The sequence below is a fragment of the Anopheles stephensi genome, chromosome 2, assembly GCF_013141755.1.
Source record: "Anopheles stephensi strain Indian chromosome 2, UCI_ANSTEP_V1.0, whole genome shotgun sequence".
Classification (NCBI taxonomy): domain Eukaryota; kingdom Metazoa; phylum Arthropoda; class Insecta; order Diptera; family Culicidae; genus Anopheles; species Anopheles stephensi.
Genome location: NC_050202.1, coordinates 22,159,297 through 22,182,771, shown reverse-complemented (window position 1 = coordinate 22,182,771; position 23,475 = coordinate 22,159,297). Strand labels below are relative to the sequence as shown.

General features: G+C 40.9%; 1 protein-coding gene across 10 annotated transcripts in view; it reads right to left on the bottom strand.

The window, feature by feature from the left end:
- The window catches only part of LOC118506228, a 128,753-nt gene that overhangs the window by 22,210 nt on the left and 83,068 nt on the right, over nt 1-23,475 (bottom strand). For all 10 annotated transcript variants that reach the window (XM_036043068.1, XM_036043066.1, XM_036043074.1 and 7 more), the window contains exons 3-4: nt 1,218-1,414; nt 932-1,103 (exon numbers count right to left, since the gene is read on the bottom strand). In XM_036043068.1, the coding sequence (XP_035898961.1) occupies nt 932-1,103; nt 1,218-1,414 (369 nt within the window). The remainder of the gene's footprint in view (nt 1-931; nt 1,104-1,217; nt 1,415-23,475) is intronic.

The following is a 23,475-nucleotide window of genomic DNA, read 5'->3' as shown; positions in this document are numbered from 1 at the left end:
TTAGAAGGCTAGGAGTTTGATGGGTTTGAATGCTGAGAGCACACAAGTGGAGTCACTATTTCTTGATAAAACAGTGTTCGTTTCCTAAGATCTTAAATTTGACGTGCAATTTTCTAATCTGTTATACATTAATTTTGAAGTTTAGCAAAAGACTAGCTTTGTAGACTTTTTGCAGATTTTCGTAAAAATACTTTGTCTCCAAAATGATCGGGACGTATTTTCAATTTATACTCATTAATACAGTATACTCTTACAGTTAGTCATCGTTAGTGCGTAATTTAAGTTGCAGGTAGTAAGTTGAATATATTTTTTGAAAGAAGTATGTTTGAATTTTTAATATTTCAATAATAACCGTAGTGAAAACAAGACAAAAAGCATCAAAACATAGATTGGAATGTCATTTTACGCGATTGATTACTGACGAAAATAAATGAATAAAACGCGCCTAGATGTATGCAATTTGTTAAGATTTTTTTTCATGTCAGTAAAAGTAACATCAAAGCTTAGTTTTTTTGCTTTCTTTGAATAAATCGTTGGTCTGTTTGTATCTTTATGCTTGAATTTGATAAATCTGATTTATACATAAACTATTTTGTTTAATCATCTTCTACTAAACATTGATCAACAATTTACGTGTTAGTTCTTGTTTAAAACAGTTTGAAGTTGTTTATTATTTTTAAATATAATTGATGTTAAATTTTGTTTAATAGTATTTCTGGTAAGAAACGAATTTTCACTACGATACAAAAATACATTTTGTGATAAACTGCAAATAGCTGCTTGCTCCATTTTGTGATACGCATTCAAGCGGCTGAAAGTAGGCAATGTTGTGCTTGTGCTTCGTCGCTGTGTATAATTCTCATGATTTTTTATCACTTTTACTTTTTGCACCTCAAAAAACACTCAGAACCAGATAGATTGCACCACTTACCGATTATTTTCAGCTTGGCTGATTTCCTATCGATGGACGCGTACGTCTGCACGATGCACATGTACTCGCCGGTAAAGTTGGCGAGCGGTTTGATGATCGCCATCGCTCGATGCTTGTGCAGATGCTCCTGTGACACGACGTAGCTCGTGTCGACACGGTTCTTAAACGATTGCTGTGATGGTGGTGGGAGATAGCAGAGACATAAAACATTTATATTGCACGCTGTGACACTCGTGGTACGATTATTAGAGGGAATGAATGACTAGACCCGAAACGAGATACTTACGAAAGGGAACGGATTTTTCGACGGGATCCACTGATAGACGGGCTGTCCATCGAGAAGCCATTTTAACACGAACCCTTTCTCGCTTTCGTCCACCTCGTACTCGCAGTCCAGTATTAGCGGGTCGGGCGTTTTGGAGGTCTGGTCGAGCAGGTAGGTGGAGGGAACTTTTAGGTTGATGATTTTCACCGCCGAACATGCTGTGGAGGATAAGAAAATATGGGAAAATTGGTTAAAATATGGGTTTTTGATTTAGCAAAATTCATTTAAACATTCTTTAAACGGGTAATATTATACAATAAACCGGTACGGCTTTGTTTGCCATGTTCAATTCGCCCCACCGTTCGTTCATAACCGGGTAGCCTTTATGGCAAATGTGAAAATGAATTTAAATGGCCCAGCTCAATGTTTAATCGTTAGCATTTAACCAGCTTACGTACCCTCGCCGAAGCGTTTCGCTTTACACATTCATAAAAATGACTCGCTAATTCGTCATGCCCGTGCATAATAAAGCAATAAGCGAATTGAAACAAGAGAAAAAAAACGAAGCGATTTTTTGTTGTTCAATTTTTGTGTTGAATTGTGCAAACCGTTTGGCTGGTTTTTCTTTCGCATCTGCTCTCTACCCCTTCGCTTTGCTGTAATTCAGCGTGCATTAGTGCACGAATGTATTATTCATTTATTTATCAAATAAAGCAAGCAAACCGATTCAACCATCCCAACCTAACTGTCACATCAGTACGGTTTGATGTGTGCGTTCTAGGATGAGTTGAAGTTCTTTTTTTTTTCGCGTCCGTCGCGTCCTGTTTGAAATGCAAAACAGTGCAAAAGAAAAACGGACGAAAACACACACACGCACACACACCGTGCACACTCTTTCCCTGGGAGCTTTTCGTGCTTGAAATATTCATTTCACACCCGACGATCTGCGCGCGGAAGGGAATGTGTGTGCGGGGATGTGGATGGGACGGGAACAAGAATCCCGCCAAACTGTCGCGTTCATATGCATCCGTCCTAAAACCTGATCATGGTGGCCTGCTCGCTTAGTGTGGGGGCGCGCGACCCACACCGTCGGGATTGTTTTCCCATTTTCCCACCTGTGTTTGGGAGACCGGTTTCGGTAGGAAGGGTAAGGGTGGTTACCGGCGCCGTTTAATATTTTATTCATCTTCATGTTCGCAAACGAAGCAAAAAAAAATCCCACCCGGAACCGCTTATCACGCAAGGGCGAAGGGGAAACAGTTTGAGTGGAGTGGAGTGAAAAAGATAAATAAAAGAAAAGTTGGGGGATTTTTCCTTCTTTCCGTTTTTTTGTTGTTGAGTGAACTGGCTCCGTGAGCTCGTTTGTCGCGCACTGTCAGGGTAAACCGTTCATTATTCACTTAGTGCATTAGAAGTAGCGAACCCGGCTGCAATGTGAGTTGATGAAGGTGGAGACACTTTTTTTGTGTGTGTGACTATCTCTCCCGGGTGACAAAAGACAGGGATAATTATTTCACAGCAGATTAGTATGATAAGAGGAGAATGTTGAAAGGAGTTTGTGCAGAGAAGTGGATTTAAATAACACATACGCATAGCTCGCTTTGAAAGGGAATTTCGGGGTTCAAGTAAAATTGTTTATAATTTAAGTTTGTTTCAATTCAATTGAACGATTTTCCAAAACTTTACCTAAAACTACAGGCTAGGAAACTAAAGGAATTCAATTATATTTAAGGTAATAGAGGTGACAACAGCGTCGGTCCTCTTTTGGCAGGACTGAGGTTCATATCCCACAAAGACCGTTCCTCTAGTAAGTCTAGTAAGTCAGAAATGGCAGGCATGACCTAAGAGGTCGTTAGGGCAAAGAAGAGGATATCAACCATATAATGAAATTTGGTTAAATTAAAAAAAGTATAATTTTTAATAAACAATGACTTCATACAGTACTGGGTGTGATTTGCATACTTTAAGGCGTCTCGTTTCTTTGTTAAAAATAGCGTAAAGAAAAAAATGTTGACTTCAAATTTCATTTTATAATAAAGATAATAAAGCGAATAAAGATAATTGCTAAATTTTACCTTAACTGATTTCATTTATTACGAAGTCTTCTTAGTTTCAACTTTGTTTCAGTTTTATTATACGCCAGGCTGACTATTTAATCGATTAAGAAAACCGACTTTTCAGAAGCAAGCATTTTTAAGCTTATATCATGAAAAATTTCATACTTTTTGGCTTTTTTTTAAATTTAATTGACACCCATAGGAAGCTCTATAAAATTCGAAAATTTCAATAAAGTTCTTAAAATTGGTCCACAATATCGCATGCACACCTGCATTAGCTCTTAGAAAGTCTACAAAAACAGCAACAAGCTCAAAGTATGCACCCCAACAGAGCTGCCTCCCGAGTAGCGAAATAAACTACTGGGCACCCACCCAACTTGTTACTCGTAAATTGTTTCCAATTTTTCAAATCTCCCTTCCTTACCGAAACCAAGCCCAGCTTTCTCATCTATTATCGGTAGCCGATAGTGAAGTGGATAGCTTTATTCATTTATTTTATCGCTTCACTACTGCACGCTGGTCTGGTCGTTTCCGGTGAAAAAAAGCTTTCCAGAGAATGATGCATACACGATCGTTCTCCCAGCAGTTCTCCCTCCTTTTCGAAACCATGATGTATCATTCAAAGCTGCTCCGTTCGTCGTACCGTACTTGAGCAAACAGTTGGTGGTTTTGTGGTGCGGAGTCGATTCTTTCTTCCGTAGAATCGGTTACCTAATTTCATTGCCGAAGGGAGTACTTGTGGAGGTGAGTTGGGCTTTTTTTTCCTTCTCGTTTCGGGCTATGTTTTACCGAGTTTATCTACCCGTTTGCTTTGAAGCCTGACGATGCAGTGCAACAATTTTCCCTTCAGCTTTAAGCTGTAGCATATACTCCCCCCCGTTCGTTAGGGTCGGTTAGTTTCGGTGCTGGCTCGAGCCATCTGGAGCTGCTGGTGGCTTCGATGAACGATTTTGACTCGCAGCTGTTTTATTTTATTTTGAGGAATGAAAGGATCGAAAAATCTGGCCCTGGTGTGTAGAGTGTAGCTGCCGCTATGGCTAGTGTCATGTGGTAGTACCCTGCGGTGCATTTATGTTTCATGTTTTCTTTTCGTGCCTTAATCTTTCTTCGTGTATCTAGATGCCAGATGCAGAGGGACGCTTGATACGGCCAGGAACCTTAGGTTCGGCCCTCTGGTGGATTAAATTCGACAGCTTCTTATTTCATTTAGTGTATCTGTTTTTAAGTGATTTCATACACCATGGCTGTTTGGAATGAAAATCTTGAAAAGAAAACTAAACGAAATTGGGGCATATGTTCACCATTTCGCCATTTTCTTTACTTATAGACTAGAGAAAGTGTGTTTTTGCTTGTAGCAAAGGCAGCAAGCTGGTAAGTTAATTGAATAATCAAATTAGAACTTTTCTCGTTCGAATTGGAGCTCTAAAACAGTTGAAGTTATTCTGCCACATCAATGTTCCAAACTTTAAAAAGGTTCTTTAATGCTGCTCATATACACCATAACTTGCAAAGGGATTCTCATTCTTACCGGAAAACGGAGAACGTATCGTGAACACACGTGATTTGAGAAGCGTTTTTTCCCCGTTCACTTTCTCATGCGTGCTTGAGTGTGTTGCGTGTGTGTTATGATGGGTGAGAAGAAAACGAACCAACACACGATTCGATCGGGTCGATTGCGAGGCTACTAGTGAGACTTTTTTCCTTTCCAATCGTTCTCTTCTACTGTGCTGTCGATAGGAAAAGAGTTATCTTTTATGGATGAAAGCACAGACCCAACACATACACACACACGGGCACATCGAGAAGAGACTGGTTTAACCGGTAGACACAATTTCGAGCATTTCGACGCCAAAAAGGGCATATGCCACAGTCTTCGGTGGTAGCTGAAGAGGGCCAACACTACTCGGCGACAGAAGGAGCTTTTCGGCTGGAAGGTGAGTAAACGATTTTCTCGTTCAAACATCGAAGTCTTCAACGAGTGTGTATGCTTTGAATCTTCAAACCCTCTCTTTTGGGCTCGTTCGGAACCTCGCAAAACAGTTGTTACCGTTTGGCTCCTGTTACCGCCGGATGCCGGATGTGCTGAGATGAAAGGTTTATAGCGGAAACACTCAAGTGGATAAATTTATGGAACTGGATGTGTATGGAGCAGGGAGGGCCAGCAAGAAAAAAAAAGCCACGAAAAAGGTGGTGTTTGAGACTGTTGGTTTGATGGTGTTCGCTGTTATTCTATTTTATTTTGCAGTTGTCATCTCGGGAGTGTTAGTGATTTTCGTTAGTGTTTTCTGGTTCAGAATTTTGGAAAAAAAAATTACTTCATTAACGGGTAAACTTAACCCAAGAAAGTCTGAAAACTCTGGCCGAGCCCTTTCAAGGCTTAGTGTGTTTGTGCCAAAAGATGAAGAAAAAGTTTTTCTTACATGAACTAGATTCAATTGATAAAATAGTTGGGGCGAAAACTTTATGCATTGAAGACTAAAGTAATTTGTGTTTAGCTTTGTTTTATCTTTAACTTTAAAGTCTCTGTTCACATGGATTGTCATTATTGGTTTCTTCCTGTGTCCATTAAGCGTTATTCTCATTTTCCTTTTTACGATCTCCCTTAATTCATATGACTTTGGTTTTTATTTATTTGATTGTAATTATATTGTTATTTTTTCTTTTTTTTTTCTCTGTTTGCTGTTATAGTTTGTGTTTTTTTTTTATGAAGTTACTGTCAGTTTGTTTTTTGACTTGTGGATTTCAATTCATATTTATTACTGTCTTCCAATTGATAATTTATTTCGGTTCTTTAGTTTCTATTTATTTACTTCCTATAACAGCTTGACGTTTGCTTGTTTGGGTCAAAATTTTTGATATCGTTTCTATGAATGGTCTTTCTACAGAAGCTTAATACCGGGCAGATTTCTCCTTTCTTCTTGGCCTAACGACTTGTTAAGGTCAAGCCTGCTATTTCTGTTTTACGAGATTTAATGATACCACCTTGTTGGAAAGTCATTCCTCACTATGGGGGAACGATCTGGATGTGTATTGAACACCGGTCCTGTCGTATGAAGACCGGCACCGTTATCACCTCTAGACCGCCATTTTGTAGTTTTATGATCGGTGAAGGTACTCCTCTGGGGCGGTCTGGAGGCCGAGGCGATAACGGCAGGACCGGGGTTCAAACCCCATCTAGACACCGTCTCCCCGTACGCAGAGCTGACTACTTTACTATGGCAGAAATAGCAGGCCGAGACCTCTCGAGGTTGTAATGCCAAGGAAAAAGAAGATGAAGCTACTGCTCAAGCCATGATAATTAAAGAATTATGGTTTCGATGGCTTATTTAGGCTTCAGGTGGTCTCTGTTTCATGTAATTTTCCTATTTTGGGGAATGATTATATTTCTTTGCTGATTTAAGTTAGAAATTAAAAAAAATCAATCGGATTCTGTCAAATAGCTGAGCCGACACAAATGTTTATCCGAGTCAGCTTAACTCCACTCAAAGCGTTTGACAACTGATGGAAATAAGAAATAATCAATTTGATAGTCTCTAAAATATTTTGTTTAAACTTCTCCTGCGTCGAGCTGACCTGGCGAATGATGCTCAGAGAAAACTTGAGCAAACCAAAGCAAGGTCATTTGCTTGAAGCGTTTTTTTGATTTATGCTAAAAAAAATGAAGCTCCGGTTCAATCAAATCGTTCCAAATGAATAGAAATTTTTAGACCATGCAAAATCTAATTTTTCAAGAAATGAAATTGAATTTAACTAACGAAAGAGCCAGATTACAAGTAAAGAAAAGCATAACAAGATTGTTGATTTGCGATAAACAGCAATTACAATCTCTCTGTTTCTATTTCGTAAGTGGTCCAACAAACAGTTAAACAGAAAACGAGCGACATAATGAGTTGCAAAATCACCCAACTCAAACACTAAATCCCACACTCATTCACCCAAACAACTAGTTGTGATAACGTATCCCCTTTACTCTTTGCTGCTGGTTCAGAAACACCCATCCTTAGAGCAACCACTGCACAAAGACCACGTACCGTTGCAGCGTACAATTAAAAGTAAAAATCCACTTAAGCAGCGTTTGTTCAACACATCGTTTCGAAATTCCGTTGACAAATTAATAGCTTAGTGTGAGGAAGCGAAAGAGTGAGTGAGAAAGGGAGAAAGCGACGAGTCCGAAAAAAACACACACAAAGCGAAAGTCAATTGAATTGCAATCGGGCGTAGCAAAGTGATTTTAGGAACGTTCTGATCGTCGTTAAGATTGCCCTTTGCTTTCGTATGTTGTTTTTCTTGCTCGCTTTAATTCCTTTCTCGATTAGAACGATGTGTCTCACGCTACCATTTCAGAGACACTCACCCCGTTCGTAGACAAAATTGAAATGTTTTCTAAACTTTAATCCTTTTGTGGGCGTATGTTTTATCCCCTTTTTTCTGGGGACCGTTTCTTTCTTGTTTCCTGTTGGCTCAGTGGCAAATTTCGTGGCAACACTGTGACCGATGTTTTCGGGTGTGTTGTACTTTTGTTGTTTTGTTCGGGGGAAAGCAGAAGGAGTTGGGAAAACTTTTCCGCAAAGCTCCCTCTTCTCTGGTGCTGTTTAAAAATCGTCCCATGCCTTCGATAGAACAAGAATCCATTTGCCATTTTCTAATTCCCATTTTATGTGCTCCGTTCTGGGGGGGTTTTAACGTTCAAGCAAAAGGGTAGCAAAAGGATATCAACGATTTAACTTTTAAGCGAATGGAGTGAATCGAATCGTCGTCCGTTTATTTTTCTGCACAGTCTGATCGGGGATCGGCGATGCAACGAGTGGAAGGGAATGAGGAAAACTTTTCCTTCAAACACACACACACATACACCGTGCCACTGAACACCGAACACGGCAATTGTTTGAGTTTTCACAAACAAGCAAAGTGAGCGAATGGAAACCCTGCGAGCATCGGAGCAGCGGAGAAAAACATGTAAACTTTCGAATTCGACAGCCCAAATGTGGCTGGCTGGCTAGCGGGGGAAGTTTAAAGTTTAGCATCACCCACAGATTTAACCTCTGTTTTCCACACCTTCAGTGTCCGGTGTTGGTGCAGCAGGTTTGAGCTGCATTGTGAGTGGGGCACCAGGCGCCTCCATGAAAAACGATTTAAAAGCTCCGACCGATCCCGGGGGCTTGTCTTCACGCTACCGAGAAACAGCGGACGGACGGACTGGTTGAAAATATCATTTTTCTTGTTTCATGTTTTCCGTGAAAATTCGGTGGAAAACTCCCACTCAGCGAGAGAAGGAAAAATGTCGGACAGGGAACAGATTTCGGAAAAGATTTGTTGGTTAGCGACGGGGGCGCTTAAAACTTTCAATGTTTTTCTCGAGCCCTTTGTGGGTGTTTTATGGCTTCGCGCCAGGGCTGGTCGTCGCAATGAACTTCCTGTCTCCATGAACGGAAGACGGCTGGCTGCACAGTCTCTCGGGACGGATGTTTCGGGGTGTTTGAAGACGCCGTCCGTTTTTTTTTTTGCACTGGTTCCCTTCCATTTGCTTGCCTTGTTGCAGCGATTGTCTTGCCGCACTTTTTGTTCCTGCACAAGAATGTGAGAACAGATCTCAAAACGAAACTGGTGAAAAAGTCAACGAGTTCCGTGGAAGCAGGGATTCATGTGAAATCCAGATTTGTGAAGTGAAACGGGGCTGGGACGTGGTGTAATCGCACGAATTGCAATAAAAGACAAAGTGAAAACGGAGAATTTGTGCCGGAAGTGTAACGTTGCAAAACATTTCCAACTGACACACTCGCACACAATCCGCACGTACACAGGGACACGTGTGAAGTTGTGAAAGTATACTGGGGTGGCGTTGTCACTTTGCTGACATGAGATGGGCGGTTTGTCGAGATGGTGTCGGGGTCAGATGGCAAATGCCAGGCGAGTGACGTGTTGGAAATTGAAAATTCTGCGTGTGAAAATGTAGAAAATGTGCCCCGGAACGCTGGGTAGCTGATAGAGCAAATGGAGGATTTAAAAAATGTACGCTTTTTTAAACGTTGCGCGGGAGATAGTTGGATTGAAATGCTGGGTTTCATTTGTATTTGATAAAAATAAGTTTTATGAAGGTTAATGTTTTAAGACTGGTACATTGTGAATCCTAGAATTTCGTTTCGAATGGTCAATTGTTCAGGGGATCTCTTTGATGATTGCATTGCATACATTTAGGCGTAATAACCTATATAGATATATTATTAGTAATATCTTGGTGGTTCATATGTTCTAGGCATTCGGGTTATTTGAGTTTTTTTATTTTTAAATTTTATAAACGTCTGTCATATAATAATTTAGTCAGTCACCCAAAAACACCATTTGTCTGATAGATGGGTGAGGTTCATTTAAATTTCAAATGTTCAAATCACTGCATGCTTTTAGGAAAAAATCTTTGTATAAACTCTCTGAATTGAAATGCTCAAAATATTATATAAATATTGTTTAGACCCTGGGGCAAAATTTTAATACCTATGTGATTTCACTACAAAAATATGGTTCAAATTTATTGCCGCTTATGATCGTGCCCGAGATAGTTCTACTGCTGGCTTCAGCCCTCTGCTCCTCTATTTATACCTTTTGGCTCCGATAAACAAACTATATCCGAACCGAAAATGTAATTAGTTGATTATTCACTTGGTTTTTTGTACCAAAGAAATGCTTTTCCCACGATTAAATCTTTCTAAAACATGCTTATCTTTTTTAATGTTTAAGGAAATTCAAGTGCATCCAAATGTTTACAAACATGTGAAATAATGTGTAGTGAAGATTGCATACTTTTTGGCGCTATGAAATTTAAAAATATTATTCAGGGACATTAGGTATGATAAATTTGCGTAAAATTAATGTGGTTAATACTAAAAACGAAGTGTTAGTAATAAATGTGTTTATGGCCCACCCATGATCGCTTATATGAAGTAAAACTACAGAATATCGCCAATTTTCACCCGTATTCGAAAGCCGCATTGCAAACGAAGATCAATTATATTATACGGTTGTTCCTTGAATCTGTTTAAAACACAACGTTAGACAGCTTTAATCCAGCACATATCCAAAAATCATTGCCCCAACACGGTTCAAAAAGCTTGCAGTACCCAGCGCGAAAGCAGGACACACCTTTTAATGCATGTTACCCGGCTGTTTGGTAATGTCACACAAAACTCCATCCCACCATCATGAACCTCTAGCGCGTCTAGCTTTCGGGATGGAAACTTTTAATAAAAATCCACTTCAACGGGATTTTCTCTATTAAACGCGACACAGGGTGTTTTTTGTTTTGTTTTTGCTCTGCTCTGTCTGGCCTCGTCCAACGCTCGCCGGATAATGTGCGGGCAGTGAAGTGACGTGGAGATTAAATTCAGTTTGTCAGTCATTGCGGGGGTTCCAACACATTTTTTTTACACCAATCTCCATCCTCATTCTGGTAGTGTTGTTTGGAAGCTGCTTTCTACGTGATGGCGATTCAACATCAGCACACACACACACAAAGTTGGAGCAGGAAAAGCTCAAGGATTGTTCGGCTCTTTAGACAGCTCCCGCCGCACGGTCCACGCTGGATCCATAAATGTGGTTTCATGAAAAATGGATTAATGCTCACTGGATGATGCCGGAGGAGAGGTGTGGAAAACTTTCCACCGCAAACTACACCAACCAGTGGCTGTAACACCGAGTGCACCCAGGGCAGGGCAAAAAAGTGCAGTTTGTTGTTGTCAACGGGATCTTCTCTCTTGCCCTTCCCATCTCACGCGCTCTCTCTATCTCTCACTTTCTATGTGTCGGTTTCACTTGTTACTAAAAGTCTCTTCTCAATTCGATCAGTGATGTTAGTAGAATTACTGCATTACGGCACCAGCGGGAGCCCTAGAACTAGACCACGGTCAAAACAGAGGGAAAAACGAGCTGTCGCAAAAAAAAAATTCATACCAAACCAAGCGAAGTTAGCGAGCAGCACAAAGAGTTAGAAAGAATATAAAGTGAAGCTGTCGAGGGAAAAGAACATTCAAAAAGCATCCTTTCCCAAGCAAAACTCGTCTTTAAACTTTCGACAGCGAAAATCAGCTTGCGTGGCCCCGAAAACCCTCTGAAGTCCCGTAGTAATCTTGGACAAGAATTGCAGTTTGTGGTGGTTTTTTTGCTCTCTCTCTCTTTTTCTCTCTCAATCCTGCCACCCTTTTAGGTTGGTCGTCCACGGAATCTGTCGTTGGTTGAATTTTGATGAAAGTTCGTTTCGGCATTAGCTTCGGACGGGTGAAAGTTTCCGTTTTCCATCGGCGAACGAGTTTTGTTCGCTTCGTTTTCATACTTTGTAACTCACTTACAAAGGAAAAAAAAAAGTTTACAACAGCGATGCATAAAAAAAGACGCAAACGTAAAAATCTCCAACGGTGACAGAAAGGAAGTCAAACATTGGTATGACAAGTTCGTGAAAAATCATTTCTATTCCACCCGCGTACTCAAGTTGTTCGGGGCGCGTTTTTTTTTCTCTGTCTCTCGATCTCGAAGAGGAAATGTTTGGTGACGTAATTGCCGAACAAAACACACTTTTCGTAGTTTCGGGTTCCGTGTTTGCCCTTTTGCTTCAAAAGCAAAAAAAGATCGAAAGAGAAAAGTGTTCCACTGGGACAAGGTGAAACACGTTTAGTGACGACGTTAGAGTAAAGTTTGGTCGCACAGGAGTCGCACCCCATCCATCTGGTGGATGAAACTTTTCGGTTCAACCCATGCTCCGATCTTGCTACCTGCCAATGCGTGCTTGTCTGCCCCAGCTTGATTGTTGCAGAGAGTTGTAACGAGAAGTCGTAACTGTAAGACGCGAAAGAATTGTCTAACCGGACGAAAGGGTTTGCTGTCCCAATGAAAACCAATTTAGCGTAATTGATCCAATACGGAATGTTCTATTCCCTGGGTGGTTGGGAAGGAAGTTTTCTTGCGGGTTGAGAACAAGTTTTCCAATGTCCATCTGGATGTGTAAGGAATGGTTTCGATATATGCTAATCGTTGCTTCGGGGAACGATTTTTTGAAATGTCAATTGTGTTTCTTTGCTGATTATTTTATTGTGGTAAAAAAGGCGTTTTTTACTTTTATAACTTTCATGCTTTGTAAAATTTATAAATAAAAAACCAATCACGAAATAACCGATTTAAATGCTTACAGTAAGGCATAAAGACAGATTCAGGTTCATAGCTCCTGAATGTATGCAAACGTTCTTAGTTTCTGTTCAGGACGGTTCAAGAATTATTGTTAAATAGTTGCATTTAATAGTTGAGTCATGATTTGTTTTTCTCTAACAGATCAGAAATTTCAAACGCCTTTGTGTAAATAGTTGAATGTTGAGAGAAAAAGGTTGCATATTGGCAGGCGTTGAAGAAATAAATCGTACTACAATAGTATTCATTCAGTAGAATGATGTAGTCATATTTACTCAGGCAATTGAAGAATAACTTTCGATATTTTCATTTATCAAAACATGTATATTTTCATCTATTCAAATTATAACTCGTTTTAAAAACACTTGATTCCAAATTGCTCTTTAAGAAAAATTAACAAACTTTCATGAGAAAAACTGGAATGAATTCGTGTTGCTCTAGTTCCAACAGACACCTCTGAAGAAGCGCCTAAAGCTATGCAATTTGTATGCTAAATTTAGTACTTTCTTGTCGTTTCTGATTTCCCAATTGCATACATTTTGGCGCATTCGGCAGCTGACAGCGTGTGGAACCAAATAAACAGCATTATCCCATGTCCAGCGCCGTCAAGAGCTAGCCTCACCGTAAATGGACCTAATCGTCCTATGCTCATCGATAACTTGATTGCAAACGGTTCCTGTTTGGCCGAAGCGTAAGTTGATTTGAGCCCTCCCCCCCCTCTCCCTCCGATAATGTCAGAAGCATCGTGCCTGTCAAAAGCTGTCCAATGTTTAGGATCGAATTTGATCAAATTTCCTTCAAGAGCAAGATCGGCAGCCAAAAACAAAAGCACCCTCTCCCGCCACCCAAAAAAAGGGTTTGATGAAAAAGCTTTACCGTACTGATATTTTGCATTCCAGAGCATTCCGATTCGGTACGTGTGCGGGCTGGAGAGTAGGTTCTTCCGACTTGTTTTTCTGCTTTGTTATAAAAGCATAAAACCATTTCGTATTCCTATCTCGATTCTAAAACTTTCCACCAACGACCGAGGGTTCATTTAAGACGTGGCTCTGTGTGTGTGTGTTTGGAAGTGGAAAAATTATGTCCCGTTCCTGTTGTTTTGTTCCGTTGGCTGGTGTTTTGCATAGCTTAACCCTGGCCGTATCCTGTTAAGCTGCACATTCTTCGACCGGTATTGAACAGCTACGGGAACTGCCGATCATATTCAAATTGGATTTATTTCGTTTCGTTTACCTAACAGCCCTTTTTAACCCACATGTGACCGTACCGGTGTTACCGAAAGCTCAACCCATTTGGTGACAAATTTCCAGCCCACACCCTGTTCCTGCCCGATACCCGTTTCGAAGGCATGAAAAGGACATTTTCCTGGGCTGAGTTCGATTGCCGGAAATGCGACACGAGCATGTGAAGGAAATGAGTTTTCTTCTCCGCAAAACCTTTTCCAATGTTCTGCCGCATCACACGAAATGACGCAACCCTAGCGGTGGGTGGCAACATCGGGGAAAGGTGGCAGAGCAGCAAATTAAATATGACCCACCATTGCCGGCTGTGTTCCTGAGTCGGAATGAAAAAAGGGTTCGGATGAATGTTCATTCATCGGAGATTTTGTGCATTTGAGAAGGTATATTGAAAAAGGGGCAAGCTGAAATCGATCTGGGGATGGTCGAAACCCGTCGAGGAAAGCAGGTACCGAGCGCCCATCAATATATGTTCCCGTAAATCAGGAAAAATCACATTCCATCAGGTACCTTTCCATTTCTCTTAATTGTGGCATGGTGATGGCAACAGATGAAGGTTGGAACTGGTTCGCTTAAACGTTCTGGAATAACAGGTTTTTGTTCACTTTGTTCGCTTTTCATTCTTAGGATATTCCGAGAGGAAGTTGTGGTGATATGATATGATCAATTCAAAGCAAGTCTTTGTCTTTATTTTAATTGACTCAATATCCGCACCCGGCTCGGATGCTGCTCATTAGGGCGAAAGATGTTGAATAAATTAAATTAAATTAAAAAGAAAACTGCACCCAATCGACATCTTTCCGCATTAATTCTGTCCCACAGTGTCCGAATGGGCGATAAGAATTGCGTCCACCGCCCTGCAGGCGTACTAAATTGCCAACTCCACAGGCGTTTTTGGAGGCCAAAGGCATCCATAATCGTGCTTCGGCCACGATTATGCTAATACCAGCTCCTTGACCACTGACGTGATACACTCCCTGCGTCGAGCCTCATTTATCGACCGGCAGAGACGGAAACAGATTTCAACGCAACGATAAAAGCACCCCTTGATGGGGATAGCTTTTCCACCACCCAATTTTCCCAATTTTCCCATCTTCTTGCGCAATAGAGGAAAAGTAGTCAATGTGAGAACGTGAAAATAAAAATATCACACATAATTATGAAAAAACTCGCCCTTTTTCGTGTCGGTTAACCAGACTTGAGCTTGAAGCTCAAATCAACCGCGTCCGAGAGTTCGGGCTGGTGCTGGTGTGCGAAAGCGTAGCTTATTAAATCATTCCCAAATACGATTACGTGTTTTAGGAGCGTATTAAGAAGTGGAAAAAGGGATAAAAGGGAGAAAGCGTCGCTGCGGTACGGTCGGAGCTCGAAATCCGGTCGCATCCGGTGGAAACGCCCGCCGCCCGTGGTAATGTGGTGCCGTGACCAGAAAAAAACGTTGGAACGAGACGTTTTTCGCCTGTCACTGTGACTGAGGTCGGAACTCCGGTTCACGGTGATAAATGAGCACTTCCTATGGTCGGGGACTTGAGTAAGGATTTCTAAGTATCAAAGCCTGCTTCACCAAACAACGTCCCTTCACGCTCCCCCCCCCCCCCTTCATTTTAGCAACACCTTCTACATCCGGCTTACCCATAGCACGGTAATTGGGTCCAGCGAGGCCGGGTTTTGCGAACTGAAGGTGACCGGGAGTCGTAAATAAAAATTAATCCAAAGTTCGGACTTCACCCGGCAGCACTCGAGTGAGTGCAGTGGTTCCAGCAATCCAGCAGTATAAGTATTCCCGGGTTTTTTATTTAAAAGTCCGCCAGCATCCTGTAACCGGAAACGGCGGATGAGCGCAACCGTTGATGATGTCAGATTTTTTCAAACGTACTTTATTTAGCGAAATTATGCTTTACTCTCACTCCGTCCTCACTCTCCTCCGAATCAAAACCCCAAAAAAGAAGACATCAACCAAACGTCCCTCAATGTCGCAGGTCACCAAAAAGGTTGCGGTGAACTTTTCGGGGCCGGGTCTGTTGACGCTTGCAAAAGGGAAAGCGAAACATTATTTTCTTTGCTCCTTTCTTTGCTGTTTTTTCGGTCTTGTTGTTGTATGATAATTTACTCCGAGGGTAAGAAGTGAATCGTGGTCGTGCGAACCCGACTCCAGCTGAGTTCGGTGTACAAGGGATAGAATTAAAAGTGACACATTTACACCGTGACGTGGGCACAGTCAAACAGCCTCAGAATGTTGCTCGCAGCCAAATGAGTTGAGCATTGTTTTAATACCTTGGAATGTTTTTCTTGGGAAGAAGAAATGTCTCAAAGTTTTGAATGTCTTTTGAATGGAAAACTCTCGCAGATCGCAAACAGGAAGATCTTAATAATCTAAAGTGATCGAATAATTATAGCTTGAAAGTCACTTAGATTCTTTCACGATAAAGAAGCTATTAAGACATCATAAATGATTTCAACAGCTAAATGTTGCGCCTTAGTGCGCCTAAATGTATGCAATGCAGCTGAAAGCTTTCAATTATCAAAATGACTAAATTCTTAGTGGCTGGTACGTATTGTTGGCAATTCATTTTATCCTTCTTGATAGATGAAACAAAACTTACACACAATTTAGACCAAAAAGAGTAGTTTTAAGCAATTTCTTTTTCCAAGGTCCCTCGTAGAGTTAAGTTACGATACGAGTTAAGTTAAAATGACTTTAAAAGCCGAAGACAAAAAATCCATTCATCCATATTATACAAAACAAACATGGCTCTGATTCGTGTTGTAAAAATTCTTTAACCCAACATCAAACGAGAACAGCGAGCAGACACACACATACCCACACGCGATCGTTAACCGTGAGCTACCTTCCGGGAAAGACAAGATACCGAGCAAAGATTCGCGAAGATTTAAGTCAACCTTGTGTCAGGTTTCCGTTTTCTCCAAACACGGCACATCACGATGTTTGTGTGCAGGTGGATATCAAACCACCTGAAGGCGATAGAAACAATCACCTGCCAAAAGCCATGCCAAGGTGCTAGGAAACAAGTCGGGGACCAAAACTATCAACCTGCAATGGAAGAAAGTTGTGTACCGGGAAACGAACACGAGAGCTGTCTGCTACTGGGAACGCAAAGTAAAATACTTTTCCCCGTCCCGTTGCTGCGCTACACGTTCTCAAAGTAAAATCTTTTTTCTCTCGTCATGCTGTGTTCCCATAACAAGGGAAGAAAAGTTCGTTTCCACCACAAATGGAACCGGGGCGGAAAAAATGCAGTGAAAAGAGAAAAATGAAGCACAATAAGTTCCATGTGTATGGGAGAGAAAGAAGGAGAAAGCCAACGCTGAATCCTATACCCGTAAGGAAATATCGTTGCACAAGAACACACGAACGGAAAATATGTAGCTTTTGCAAAATAGTAAAATTTTATTTCCCGACAACCGACATCCGGTCCCGGTTCGCACAGTTCACTTCGTTAAGCGTGGGGGTATACATAGGGCGAAGATGAAGGGGGAAATTAAGGAAAAACCAGTGCCTCCGTACATTGCATCCATATCGGTTAGCATCGTTTGACATACTGTGGGAAATGCAGTGATTTTCATCTTTTTTTGCTCGGTTTTATTGTTCAGTTTCTTCATACGTTTTTAAGATACCCAATGGCTGCACCGTTTTACGCTTGTGGAATGTGAACGATGTATGGTACAATGGGTTTACTTTCTGTCAAATTTGATGTCAAACAATCGGATCTGTTTGGCCATTTGTAGCCGTATATCGTACGAAATGTGCATCCGTACAGTTGTAGCGGATGATTCCTCTTATTGTTTAGATTTGTTGAAGGAAGTTGGCAGGTGATATTTTGTATGTAAAATAGTTAAAAGTATAATTTCATACAGTTTCCGAGGAAAAAAACAAAATTTTCAGCTTTCTTAGCCCCGTAATGTCACCTAATTACCGGACGAGATGTGAGTTTTTTTAGCAATACGGCCAGGCCGTTCTTTATGAATAAAAAAAAAAGTGAGTTTTTTGGACTAGAACCTTTAGAACATAGAAGAACAACGACACAGTGCATCTTCCTGCAAGGGAAAATAGAAATTCAACAATCGAAAATTATTGCAAACAGATGTCAAGCCAACAACACATAGCGTTAGTGACACTGAAATAGGTTATACGCGAGATCGGTCGGTCCTTTTACACGTACTTGTGACGCATACGCGATTTGAGTCGCACCGTACTAACGGGGTTCCTCCGGATCGTAACGAGAACAACAAACTACAAGCAGCTGAGCGGACCACTTCTTTCATTTTTCGACTGTGCAGGCTAGAAACATGCAGATTCTAGGTGGGAATCATCATTACATCGTTGGAGATATCGAGGCCTTACCTTGGGTAGGGGGACTCTCGATGCTCATCGCTCATCGTTGAGTTGAGTCCCAGGCGACTCTAGATATTCAGAAGGAACATCCCTTACTGGCTCGTTGGAGTCTTCGAGGCCTTATCTTGAGTAAGGGGACTCAAAAAGCTCTTGAAAGGAATTGAATGTCAGATTTTGAGTTGCGTCAAGTCTCAACCTAGAACCAACTCTCTCTCTCTCTCGTTTGCTGGGAGCGACAGCTTAATTTATACCAAAAATTTCATAGTTTATAGTTAGTTCATTCGTCTTAAATTAGATTAAAACGTTTTAACGTTATTGAGTATCTGCTTGGTTGACATATATTTGAGATGTATAACAGGGATGCTATAACTCCATTATACAAATGATGGAAGCTTGTAATGATATAGACGATTTAATAGATTATAACATGATGGTTACCCAAGAAGAACTCTTTTAAGACAGCTGTTTAAAGGTTTTGTAAGAATATTTTACTTGCTCTATGTTATGAAAGTACAAAGTTAAAAAAGCACAAAAGTGAACATGATGAAAGATATAAGAAAGTGAATATGAAAAAATCGTAAATTTGTGGATTCTTCTTCTTCTTCTGTGGCACTACAACCTCGAAAGGTCTCGGCCTGCCATTTTCTGGCTTTCTGTGACTTAATTTTACCCGTAGAAAAGTAGTCAGCCTTTCGTACGGGGAGGCGGTCTGGATGGGATTTGAACCCCGGCCCTGCCGTGTGAAGACCGGCGCCGCTGTCGCCTCGGCCACCGGACCGCCCCAAAATTTGTGGATTAAAGACTACTTATTCAGGAAACAGGTATGAATGAGGAATGAAAGGCCTTGAAAAGTGATAAAAGTTAAATAAGTATCAAAAGAATTGTTAAAAAAATCACATAATCGGAAAAGTGTTGTGGAAAGTAGTTCAAAACACAAGGATAAATTATGATGAAAAAGTTAAAATTAAAATATGTGCAAAAAACAGGTTCAAGTCTTGTAAAAACTATTATACAAGATAAATAAATGAAAGTAGAAAATCCGTCTAAGCATTAAACAAAAGGGGGAAAAAATCGAAAAAATGCAAAAATATGAAAAAAAATTCAAAATAATTTGAAACATTTGAAAACAATCTGCTTAGAAGAAGTATTCAAAAGTTTCCCTATTAACTTGTAGTAGCAATTATCTCTTTATTCAAAAGAATTTTCCAAAAGCTTTTCTCATTCCATACATTTCATCGGTGCCTCGGTATGCTCGTAGTTACTTTTGAGGCATAAAATGTATGCCAAAAAAATCATCCACCACCTTTACACATACCGTTTGCAAATTGCATTCAATCTTCAAAGTACACACCAGCTGCTGGCAAAACTTGAACCGATTTCTTTTGAAGCGCGAATGCTAATCCCAACATGACGTCCAACCGTCAGCGCTGCACTCGAGATGGTTTGAGGCGGCTTGGGACGTGATTCATTGGTAAATTTACAGGAAAACTTGCTCCATCAAAGTGTGGCGCCGAGGCGCGAGAGAGCAGCTAATAATGGCGGTGAGAAGGATGATGATGGCGATGGCGATGAAAGAGTTTGTGGCAAGTTTGGTTTGATCTGGTGGGGGGTGAGTTTTTTTTCTCGCTCTTTTTGCTATTGGGGTTGGAATCGAGCAGAAGGATCAATTCGTTTTTTGCTGCTCAGTTTCACTTCTTTCCAACGGCCCTTCTTGTTTTTGGAAACTTTAATACGCTGACGTTGTAATGTCATCGGGAGAAGGTTAAAAAGGTGAGTTACACTGCGGGAAAGCTCCCATCGCAGGAAGATGATTACAAATGTCGATTATTTTTTGTGTGAGAGAAGGTTCAAGAAAGAGAAAAGCAAAGCTTAAACGACGGTTGTAAAATTCATCTTCTAAATAGAGCGTAATTTGGCGAGGCGGGTGGGGCATGGAAAAAATTACTTAAATTTACAACCTTCTCACTTAAGGTTGCGAAATTAAAAACGAAACGCAATAAACCAAAAAAACACAATACAAACAGCCCAACAGATGGTAAGACACACACAATAAAAAAACCCTGGCACAACTCCCCCGTTAAAAGGGCAAGAAGACGGTTCCCCACTCGGGGGAAAGCAAAAAACCGGGAAATGGAATGCGCAAACAATTAACCGAAAAACATTAATACAAAACAACCCAATCAAATTAGAAGCGGCCCTCTCAAATTGGGTTTACAAACATACCGCAGCCCATTTCGGCGGGAAAACCGGGAAACATAAATTGGGAAATGCAAACCAACAAAGGAAAAAAAAATCATCCCCAATCGGTTGTACAAATTGGCGAACTGGCCCTCGCCATTCGGTATTGGCCTATTTCTCAACCATCATCCCAGCGCTTTTCACCCACCGGGAAGAAAAATGGCTCCTTTTGCGAATTAATGGTCAAAAAAGAAGGCGAATCAGTTTTAATTAGTTCCACCTTTTCACGCGCTCTTACGGCAGGCTGGTTTTTGAATTTTTACACCCACCACCCACCACCACCCTTCCTCGCTTGCTTCTCCCACGAACCACCTAATAAAGCAGTGGAATACAAAAAACTCGTTTTTCCACTGGCTGCGAAAGCTATTTCGTAATTATTTTTCCCGTAATGTTTTACTGTGTTTTGTGAGGATAGGCATCCCATTTTTCTTGCAGCTTTTGTGTGCGTGTGTGTGTGTGAGTGAAAATCTGAAGAAAAACCAAACGTTTGGAAGTAAAGTGGGCTTTTTCGCGGAAGAGAATAATCCTTTTCTTTCTCTGTGTGTGTGTGAGTACTATGTGTTTGTGGGAGGTTGAGTGTTACATTTAAGCTAGAGCCGAGGGCTGTTTTGCTATTGCACCGAACAAAGCTTCATGTTTTTGATAAGTGGTTGGAAGATGATTTTTTTTTGCGCCCAAAGTGTGGGTCACTTTGTTTTGTGTTTGTTTGGTTTTTCTTTTTGAGAAGAGTGAAGATAAATTTTAATTATTAAATTAATGAAGCTCATCCACCCTCTGGCCAGTGAGGGTTTCCGCCTTCTGCTTGTTAAGTGCCTTGGAGCCTAATCAGAGCTTGGGAAGGAGTATAAGCCTTGCTGCACAACACTCGCAGCATCTTACTGCTTACAGTATTGGATGAAAAATTAAACGAACTTAATTTAAAATAAAGATGTTGTCTTTTCTACAAAAAAAAATTGTATGTTGTTTGAGCAATATTTTGAGATTGGAGAGCGTGATGAATAGAGCATCCTTAAAGCTAGCCATATTTCTTTAATGAAGATATTCAGCCTAATGAAAGTCATTTTTTCTTCTTATTTAAAAATTAAATAGCAGGTTTAATCAAGCAGCATTAGTATTTATACATGATATTTTCAAACACTCATAGACATCACCTTCAGTTCAACATACGAGGATTGTTACGGCAGTTTACCCAAACCAAGTTATCTGCGTAGAGAGCATGTCAGGGAGATATAATATTCCTGGGCAAGATTTATTTTTCTTAAAAACATTCTTGGGCTGACTTTGTCAGAGAAACTCGAAAAACTACTCAAACAAACCGTTTTTCGATCAGTTGATCGTATCAGTGTTATAGATGTCTGTTTAAAATTTGTTATGGCTTTGGCGCTCGCTTACCTTGTCTGTCAGTTTGTATGGAAAGCTAACAGGCTTGAAGTTGCAAAATGACAATAAAAAATGTATAGAAATTTATCTTAAACGATGGAATTTCATACTTTTTGGCGTTTCAGTTCCACATTTTTCTACCTCAGTATGGGAAAGCTTAGGTTTAGTGGTGGTATATTGATAGTGGCGCCAGTGTTAAACATGGCTTGATCGGGCACCTTATCTCAAATAAATTGCAAAACAAGATCTCATTTACTAACTTAATAGAAACAAAGCGAATAGATTATCAAACTCTACCAACTCTCCGATACCAAGCGGAGTGAAGCCCGAGTAACCAATTTAGCAACAGATTCTAGCATAAATATGCATGTGAGAATCAACGCACAATACATTAGCAATTATTTTGATATTTATGAAGCTAAAAACCTTCTTCTTCTTTGGCACTATTGCCTTGAAAGGCCTCGTCGTGCAATTTTTGGCTTTATGTGACTTGATTTTACTCGCAAAGTAGTCCCCTCTACGCACGGGGAGACGGTCTGGATGGGATTTTAACCCCGGTCTTACCGTTTGTAAACCGGCGCCGCTGTCGCTTCAGCCACCGGACAGCCCCAATATAAAAAAACACCTCTAATAAATCCTCAGAATGCGAAGCACATATCCATTTAGCAATCACATTAGCGTTCAAAATTGCATACTTTAAGGCTTTTTTTTAAATTTTGTTGCTTTGCCAACTTAAGTGCATTCTGGTTTAAATAGGATTAATATCTTTAAACGCTATCCCACCATTAAAAGCTCTTCATGATAATACTTCAAGCCGAAAACGTAAAAAAAAGCTGCATAAATGCAATGGCAAAACCACTGGCCGACATCGTACAACATGTCACCTTGCCCGGTTGGTTTATTCGGAGAAAATAAAAATAAATCTACATCCACCAAGATTCCAGCAGTACTGATCGGCAAGCCAAATGGTGACGCGTCCTTTCCACACTCAAACCTTTACAAGCACACACACACAGAGAAAGCGAACGTGGTAAATAATCCCATAAATCTGTCCAGCTTTCATAAATCACCGGTGCCGGTAGGACAAACGGGTTTCCCGGTTTTATCCCGCACATAGCACAGTAGGCACTCCGGGAAAGCACTTTTTGTCCTGTTTCTTCCCATTCACGGGGTGAAAAAAAAAGAAAAACAAACCTGGGCAATTTCTTTTTCGGCTACTTTTGTGCTTGGCTTCCGAGGGAACTTCTAAGGTGGGAACGGTACAAGGAGCGCCCTCTGGTGGGGATGTGTGTCTGGTTGTTGTCTCACCTCACCACCGACGCGAGGCCGGTTTCACGGAAGTTAGCGTTCGAGTAACTGCCGGGAAAAACGAAATCCAATACGTCGATAGCCATAAATTGTGCCTCCTCTTGCGTACGGTGGGGCGACGGGTCTACGGTTGCCCATTTTCGGGATGGCGAAGCTCAATGCTGGGAGGTTGAGTTTATTCGTTTGGATTCAAAACTGCAGCATAGTTTGTTGTTTCGTTCTATTTTTTCCTTGCTCTGTGTGCTTAACCTGAAATGTGAACAAAGCTACTTCTCTTGCCGGTGGTGACTATAGGTGTTTTGTCACCATTTCTAAATGTACCGGGTTTTTTTTTACTCATACATAGTGACAGTGTTATTGTTTTACTAGAAATTCCCCAAAGCCCCGCTACTAAGCTACTCACTCCGGGCCGGTCGATAACACGGGCGGGAGAATACACGAGAAGACAAACAATGAATTGGGATGACAGGTTGGCCCCCCCCGTTTCTCCCCGGATGTTCAGCACTGGCAGGTGGTAAATAAAAATCACCTCCACCAAT